General features: G+C 34.0%; 2 protein-coding genes across 2 annotated transcripts; one reads left to right on the top strand and one right to left on the bottom strand.

The window, feature by feature from the left end:
- On the top strand, positions 164–6109 carry LOC107614609 (uridine kinase-like protein 3). The gene is made up of 15 exons (XM_016316848.2): positions 164–340; positions 1183–1341; positions 1651–1742; positions 1928–1997; positions 2278–2396; positions 2605–2701; positions 2987–3066; positions 3212–3406; positions 3514–3597; positions 3678–3738; positions 4691–4751; positions 4895–4988; positions 5079–5151; positions 5276–5358; positions 5679–6109. Exons 2-15 carry the CDS (start codon positions 1191–1193, stop codon positions 5850–5852), a joined length of 1434 nt encoding a protein of 477 aa, XP_016172334.1. The 5' UTR covers positions 164–340; positions 1183–1190; the 3' UTR covers positions 5853–6109.
- LOC107616387 (NDR1/HIN1-like protein 10) lies at positions 7126–9178 on the bottom strand. Its single transcript, XM_016318351.2, has one exon. The coding sequence runs from the start codon at positions 8232–8234 to the stop codon at positions 7464–7466; it is 771 nt and encodes a 256-aa protein (XP_016173837.1). The 5' UTR covers positions 8235–9178; the 3' UTR covers positions 7126–7463.

The following is a 9184-nucleotide window of genomic DNA, read 5'->3' as shown; positions in this document are numbered from 1 at the left end:
CAAATAAACTTTTCGAAATTTAAATAAAAAAAAATCAAAAAGTGAATATTTTTTATTATCGATGACAAAGATTTTGTATATATATATATATATATACACCCTCTTTTTAGGCTTTGAATTTTACGCTGGTGATTTGGTAGGGACATGGTGAAATTGGTAATTTGAGATGAAATAGAGGGTCCATTTACCAAAAAATAAAAGCAGCACCAAATTCTTCATAATCTGTGTTTAAACATTGACACACCCTCTCTTTGATAACTCTTAAACCTCTTTTGATTCAGCAGGTCATCGCTACACTCACTCAATCTCTCTTCAACTAATTTCTTGTGTCCAGTTTCAGGTGAGTTCTGAAATCAACATCTTTTATTGTTATTTTTTCATTACAACAAATCCCTGTGAGCATTGCTTGATTTTTATGTTACTACTGTTTGGTACTGTATTCAATTTTGATCAAAGCTGCAATCTTTCATTTCATTTCTCCATGTTTCCCATGGGATCTGAGACCCCATTTGAGTTTAGCCTCTTTGCTTGATTGGGATTGTATATTTTATACAATGATGAAATGGGCAAGCATAAAGTTTGCATTTTTATTTTAACTATTATTTATATTTTATTGGGTGTTGGTTGCATTGGAATGAACTTGTCCAATCCTTGCTTGAACTGCCCCCCTTTTTTGGCTTCTAAAGTTTTTCATTAACAAAATAAGATCATGCCCATTCATTATAGCTGTTTTATGAATGTTCTGGAAATGAGACAACAGGTCTTGTTATTCACCTTTATAAGAAAGAAAAATGGTGTGTGGTAGGTATTAGAGAATAGAAACCTTTGTAATTTTACCTCAGCATGCTTTAGGAATTTACCAGAGTTTAAGGTCACATATAAAATGAAAATTACAAGACCTAGAATGAGTTTATCATAACCTGTCTTAATCTGCTATCTTATTCAGTACAATCGTCTGCATATCCAATTAGCATTGTCATCGACTATATTGTCTTCTATCATTGGTTCATTCAACTTAATCCAATCAGACATATTTTGAGTTAAAACTAAATTGTGTATTTATTTATCTTTTTGTTTTATGTTTTTGCTGAGATATTAAATGGGGACCGGTGTGAGATGTCCCTATCTTTTGTTTATGTTATTGGTTTCTCTATATGTGAATATCAACCGATATTTTAGTAGGTCTTTGCATGGATACTAAATCAGCTGTTGATTTGATGGAGTCTTCCTCCGAGGTTCACTTTTCTGGATTTCACATGGATGGTTTTGAGCAAAGAAAGTCAGGCATGGAACAACCGACAACATCAGCGACTGACATGTATAAACAACCATTTGTCATAGGTGTGTTTTCTCACGAGTCACGACATGCCTTTAACATGTATAAACAACCATTTGTCATAGCTTTTCGCGAGTCATAGGTGGATACTAAGACATGTCTTTTTTTGGGTATTTCATGCCTTGCAGATTGCTTCAATTTGTTGATGGTAGCTACTACATATATAGTTATTATTGAACAAACATCTACTGCTTTCTGAAATAATAATAAAAAATGAGAGTCTTAATTGGGATGCCTTTAGTTTCAATTTTACAAAATTTCCATCATTTTTGTAGGGAATTTAATTTATTTATTGTTTGTGTTTCATCATGCAGGTGTTGCTGGTGGTGCAGCATCAGGCAAGACTGCAGTTTGTGATATGATTATTCAGCAACTTCATGATCAACGAGTTGTATTAGTTAATCAGGTAGTGATTTCTTTTTGTTACTGCTTATAATATCATCAAAATTGAGATTTATTAGCTATGTCAAAATTATTATAGAATGCAAACAATTAACTTTGTAGTCCCATTGTTCCAATTTCTTTCTTTATTTATTACTCTGACCACCTGTTCCTTTCTTCCTCTCGTCACATTTTCTTAATTTATGACAGGATTCTTTTTACCATAACTTGACTGAAGAGGAACTTGCTCGTGTACAGGATTACAACTTTGACCATCCTGGTCAGTAAAATGATACTTTTGAGTCTTTAATTTCAGTGACCTTATAGAGTATGAAATATTATCTGATGTTACTGGGGCAGCTTTATGTATTCTATTATTATGTAGCTTATTTACAAAATCTGGAATTCGGTTTTTCTGAAATCTTTTAATGGTTTCACACATTTACATTTAAATAATTAATGTAACTGTACCCACCTAGGCCTTAGTTGTTGTTGCCGTGCTTTAATGCATGGCTCCCTAATGCATGTGAATGTTCTTTTACTGATGTTGGCATCAGCAGATGCTTTTGATACTGAGCTATTGCTATGTGTTATGGACAAGTTGAAGCGTGGTGAGGCAGTAGATATTCCAAAGTACGACTTCAAGAGTTACAAGAGTGATGTGTATCCAAAAAGAAGGGTATGTCACTGGAAATCTCATTTTGGATTAGGTGCTTTAGCCTCACTTTTCTCAAAATTCTTAACAGCTTTAGATTGAAATCTATTTTAGAGCTTGTAAAAAAATATATTTAGCATTTAATCCCGATGCATAATTTTGATTGTCAAGAATACAATTACAATAATATGTCACTGCCATTCAAATAATGTTGCTGTGATGTGCCTTTTAGGTAAACCCCTCAGATGTTATAATTTTGGAAGGGATCCTTGTTTTCCATGATCCACGTGTTCGGGAGTTGATGAATATGAAGATATTTGTTGATACAGGTCTTTTATTATTGTTGTTCCACCCTTAAGTTGGACTTTATTTTCTGTAATTTATTTGGGATCTGTACTCATTTCATTTTTATTTCTCTCAGTATTCTTTTCTTGTTGTGTGTGTTCTGTTGTAGCATATGGCATTTATATGGGATCTATTGTTAGATTTATTTCATTTTTATTCATGGAATTGTTTTCTTTTCCCTCTGTACTAATTCACATTGTGTTTCTTATAGTCATTTGTTAAAATACTAAGTTAAGCTGTCGCTTTACATATTAAACTGTTCAGCGCAGATGCTGATGTTCGTCTGGCGAGAAGGATTAGACGAGATACTGGCGAGAAGGGTCGGGATATTGCAGTAGTTCTTGATCAGGTAACAACTTCTGTCCACACCATGCATGCTACCATGAATGACTTGTTTTGTGCTTGTCATAAAATTAACTTAACACATTCTTTTGAAGGCTATGTTTCAATTTAATGGATTTTGCAAGCTGATTCATATGTAATCCTTGTTGCGGTATTCAAAATTTGTGAAACCAGCATTTGATGATTTTATTCTCCCTACAAAGAAGTATGCTGATATCATTATACCGCGTGGGGGAGATAATCATGTAGCCATTGACCTGATTGTACAGCATATCCGCACGAAGCTTGGTCAACATGACCTGTGTAAAATATATTCCAATTTATATGTCATTCAGTCAACTTTTCAGGTACCATTTTCTTGCTATTGATCTTCACTATCATCTCATCCTAGGGAGAACTCCAAAATTGGGTTTGCTATAAAGATTGAATCCTCGTTGTAATTGCTTCTATGCAGATACGGGGCATGCATACCCTGATACGTGATGCTCAGATAACAAAGCACGATTTTGTATTTTATTCTGACCGTTTGATTCGTTTGGTAAGCAGACAGGATCCATTTTTTTTTTTTCATGATTTTTTTATGATATGGCTTTTTCATTAATTTATGCACTTGACCAGGTTGTTGAACATGGGCTGGGGCATCTGCCATTTACAGAAAAGCAAGTAATCACTCCCACTGGTAACCTCTTCTTTTCTATTCTTTCCTTCTGAGATTATTGTGCCATAAAAGCTTCATGTGTTTTTGTCTTTCTTTCTTTCTTTTTTCAAATCCTTGCAGCTAAAGGATCTACTTGGATTTTTGTGGCCACTATGGTTCTTCATAGATGCTTCATTCCCTACTTTTACTAAATATTATCATGGATGATTTGTATATAGTGTAGTTGGTCTCTATAAGGAACCAAAAGCCAGAGAATATGAGTAGTGTGATTGTATTATTTGTATTGATGAGTCTGGAATTCAGCTCACATTTGTAGAGAAGATAGAAGAGAATTAGAAGCAAGCACTATAGCAGCCTCCACTCTCCCTCAACAGAAAAACACACACGTGCACTGTGCGAACACCCACCTGCCAGTATGGCATTCCCTTGCACTTAACTTCTGCACAAGTTAAGGTCTTGAGGTCCACTCAGTTCTCCCACTCCCCGATTTTGCTTAATTCCAAAACTTGTCCTCAGAGATGTTCTGCCGATCTTCTTCCTACATATCCTAACCACCTAAGACGAGACGAGATTCTACTGTCTTTTTAACAATAGACGCTATTCTAACTTTTTCTTTTATCCTTGTTTCTTGTTTTGTCTATACGTGTTTGGTCGCTCATCCATCTACATGTCAGCAAAATTCTATGGACAAATTGCGAAACAAATGTGTGTAGTGTTCATGTTATAGTACCTCTAGATATTCAAATCACCTAAGACGAGATTCTACCATCTTTGCAACAATAGGTCAACTTTTTCTTTTATATCTTGTTCTTGTTTTGTCTATACGTGTTTGACCGCTCATCCATCTACAATCAGGGAAACCCAATGGACAAGTTGGGAAACAAATGCGTTTAGTGTTCGTGTTATAGTACCTCTAGAAGTTCTGTTTTTGAACCTTCTCATGGTAATCTCTGGTTGTTTTCTTTCAATACAGGTTCTGTATACACTGGCGTGGACTTTTGTAAGAGATTGTGTGGTGTCTCTGTCATCAGGAGGTATTAATCTTGTCGAATTTTCGAACTTCCATATGGTGACTAAAGTATCTATTCTATTTAAATCAAATAACACCACTTGATATTTGATAATTCATTCCTTAGTGGCACTTATTGTATTTAAATCTAACATCTGCTAATTTCAGTGGGGAGAGTATGGAGAATGCTTTACGAGCATGCTGTAAAGGTATCAAGATCGGGAAAATTCTAATTCACAGAGAAGGTGACAACGGTCAGCAGGTTTGTCTCTCTGCATGTATAAGTCAGGCACATATCTATGTCTTTTGAGTGTCATGATCATTGCAAGTTTAACCTTCCATCAATGAGCAGCTAATATACGAAAAGCTTCCAAACGATATCTCGGATAGGCACGTGTTACTGTTGGATCCTATCCTTGGCACAGGTTTGTTGTTCTCTTGCATGTTTTCATTGTTGCTCTGATCTTTCTAATTGTTTCTCACCTACGGCAACCTGAATCAACATTTTCGCCATGACGGTTTTGATTTGAATCAACAATTCATCTTCAGGTAATTCGGCTGTACAAGCGATCTCTTTACTTATAAGAAAGGGTGTACCGGAGTCCAACATTATATTTCTCAACCTGATATCTGTAAGTCAAAGATTTCTTTGTTCCTATATACTTTTTGGCCCTTTTTACTTAACAATATAATTATAGAGTAAATAAATCCCCATCTCATCACTAAAAAAAACAAGACAAATTACTCTTTCAAGATTTCAAAGTGACAATTTTTGTCTCTCACCGGCTAACTTCGTCCGCATTGTTCAAATAAAGTGGACAACCTGGCATTTTAGTCTTCCTGTTTTCAGCTAGGACGACATCCGGAATTTACTCATAATTATATTATTTGTGTTTCTTTTTAAGGGCCGAGTTGACGATTACTAACATCAATCGTCGCCTCATCTTTTCAGGCACCTCAAGGTGTTCATGTGGTCTGCAAAAAGTTTCCTAGAATAAAAATAGTGACATCTGAGATCGAGATTGGTTTGAATAAAGATTATCGCGTCATACCAGGCATGGGTGAGTTCGGCGACCGGTACTTCGGAACAGATGATGATGAGCAGTTGGTGGTTCCTTCACAGTAGTTCCTTACTAGGGAAGAAATTTCTACAATGTTTTTTCAGCTTATCAAAATTAAAAACAACAGTACCATGGGAGAAATAGGTTGAAGTGGCAGAATCTTAGTTTTAAACAAAATCTTGAAGTGAGCTTTGAGAACATCATTTCCTTGTGCTTTTGTTTGAGAATGCTCAAATGAAAATCTCATGTGTACCTATTTACTATAATAACAGAACCAGATTTGTCCTTTGTACTTATGTTGGTTTCTTCAGACATATTCATGCATTATTAATTCGGTGTATACAATCTTTAAACTGAATCCATAAAGAGAGTTTCGATTTTGACACATTCATAATAATTTGATAGAGTTTAGCATGCTAGAGGTTTGTTCATCCAGAAAGAAATTAAAAAGGATCATAGGCTTGTGCAAAGCAAGTTTGTTTTGAGTTTTAACATATTTGTATAAAGTTTTAAAATAGTAAAATATTTTAATTTTTTTTAAAAAATAAATCAGTTGAGTTTTCTTAAGTCATGAAAAAAACACAATTTGTAAAATTATATATTACAGTATCAGAAGGGAATATTTCCCTTGAAAATGAACTTATAAGATTTGTTGCACAAATCACTCATAAATTTTGTGATTATTTTTTAGCTTCAAATAATTCAGACGGCTTTTAAGAGAATATAATCCACTAGTGGAGATAACCAGAGTGAAAAGCAGGACTTATGTGAGTATCTGCTTTGAAAATTCTGTATTAACTAGATTAAGTGACATAAATTTGAGTTTATATGCTATCAGGCATGACATCTTTTTATTTAATTTTAGTATAAATTACACTATTCTTATATTTTATAAAATATAGTAATTGTTACAAAACTAAGTCATGATAAAATAAAAGAACAATGTATGTTATATACTTCATTACTTAATTTATTAGAGATAAGTGTATTTTATCCTAAACAATTTGATGCAAGTAAAAATTTTGAAACCTTGGTTCATTGTCCATCAATCTTTGCAGAACCTTTTGTTCCACATTTTGGCTTTAATTGCTTTAGACAGTCAAAAAGATATCTAATAAGTACAGCTGATATATAATAAATTTTATGCAATTAAGAAAACAAAATAGTGTTGAAGGACACTTTCCAAAACCCTTAGGAAATTCAAGTTATTGATTGCTGTGTTCTTTGTATAAAAAAATTAGGTGTAATTATTCTGCTTATATTTATAGTTTTGAATCTAATTAAAAATTTGGTAAAATTATAAGAATTAATAGAATAATTAGAAAAGAAATTACTATGTCTAAGTGCCTAACTAGTAGAAAACTATACCAAAATGATTAAATAAGTCAAATATAACAGAAGTACCTATTCCCTTATAAAATCAAGAGTAGTAAAGATAATTTGAACATTTATTTGTTATTTGCAGATGAAATGAATCCCCCAACATCATATTCTCTGATTTAATTATCTACATACCAAACACCTTGAAAATTCATCATCTAATCATTTTCCCTTTTTCATTCTTTTACCATCTATATCATATGGTATATTTATCAAACATTTTACAGAATCATTCTTATGCACAACTATATAGTATAGAAAACATTAAATCAAACAAGCAAAGAATAACCTTATGTTCATCTCTTTGTTATGCAGTTTCTTGCTACTAATACTCCAGTTGGTGGACCAGTCATCTCAATCTGGCATCTACTATGCAACCAATAAGATACATGAATTAGACCAATGGTGATTTTCACTCTAAATGTTCCCTTCACATTGTAGATTACCCTATTGTTCTGAACTTGCTTTTGAAGCTTCACACCAATATCCTGAGGCAAAAACACCAAGCTAGATATGAAGTTCACTGATTGCAACTTGCTTTCTCTTCTCCTCTGAGGGAACGGCTCTATCGACTGTGCCGATATGAGCCTCTCAGAGAAGAAGAGCTCGATGTCTAAAGACTCGAAAAGGACATTGATTTTTTTGTTGGGGTTGGTGAAGTTTGCAAGGAGGGTGAAGTCACCATTGATGTAATTTGGAGAGTCAAAGTACACCAAATTGAGGTTTGCATTTGGAATATCAAAAATGGGGGTTCTTGGTTTTATGATAAGGAAGATTATCAATGTTGCAATACCAAAGAAGATAAGGACAAGGCTGAATATTAGGCATAGAACTGCAGTGAACCATATGATTGGATTTGTTCTCTTTGGTTGAGGTTGTCTTAGTGGTGTTCTTGGTGGCCTAATTAGCTTTGTTGTAACAGAATTTGGTGCATTTGTTTCAATAGAATTTTGGTTTCTTGTTTGTTTTGTTGATATGACAATTTGGTCAAGTGAAATTGGTTTCGATTGTTTTCTTGGTGGGGGTGAGAGCTGTGGCGGCGGCGGCGGCGGTGGAAGAGAAAGCATGTTTTAGTGATCTATGTAGTACAAAGAGGAAGAGATGAATGTGGAGATTAGGATGAAGGTGTTTGTCTATTATTCTAAAATAGAGTGATGGTGTTAAGGAAAGTGAAAAGTGAAGATAAGAAGCAGCTTTTAATTGTGTTATTATAGTGGGGACAATGTAGTATTTTTTTTTTCTTCTTCTGGGTATTAGCAAAAGGTTGAGTTTACAGGGTGGTGGTGCTAAAGTACTAAAGTTGGAGCAGATTTGAGGATTGGATTTTGAATTTTTGTTTTTAGGTTGTAGTGTTTTTGAGAAAGTGCTAAAGAAGTTTCAAGTGCTTAAGAGAACCACCACCTCACATTCTTTATTTCATCACGATTTAAGAATGTTGGAACTCAATGGCTGCTAGATTTGGTCAAAATGGTAAATTGAATAGAATTATACACTACTCAATTGAAGTCTTTAAAATCTTTCTATTTACTCATTACGAAATATCATGTCAACTTATTCATTATCTATTATTAAATAGAAAATTAAAACAAGTTAACAAGATGTCTTGTATATTCCAAAACTATGTATTTGATGGGTGGGATGTTTAAGGACTAAGGAAGCTAGCTGCTAGGAAGTATATAAAACAAAGAATAAAATAATGTTGGATAGTGACCCTTTCTTTTTATGGATACAGTGATGAAGTCCATGCTTTTCTGCCGAGTCTCAATCACAGGAATTGAGCATGTACGCAATTTATGCTATTTGGTGCTTTGTTCATTCTTCTACTTGGATAAGGGTCTCAAAAGTTTATATAAACTGGCGTAATAACCAAATTGGATTGGTCTAGTGATTAACTCATTAGTTCGCTTAAACAAGTGTTGGGGTTCAAATTTCACCTTGTGCACCCTTAAATGGAACTCCGATCCACAACGGATTATTCCTTGGCTTATCGGGTTGAGAGATACCGTGAAAAACCAAA

Source organism: Arachis ipaensis, chromosome B01 (genome assembly GCF_000816755.2).
Source record: "Arachis ipaensis cultivar K30076 chromosome B01, Araip1.1, whole genome shotgun sequence".
NCBI classification, from domain to species: domain Eukaryota; kingdom Viridiplantae; phylum Streptophyta; class Magnoliopsida; order Fabales; family Fabaceae; genus Arachis; species Arachis ipaensis.
This window is presented reverse-complemented; position numbering and strand designations above follow the sequence as displayed.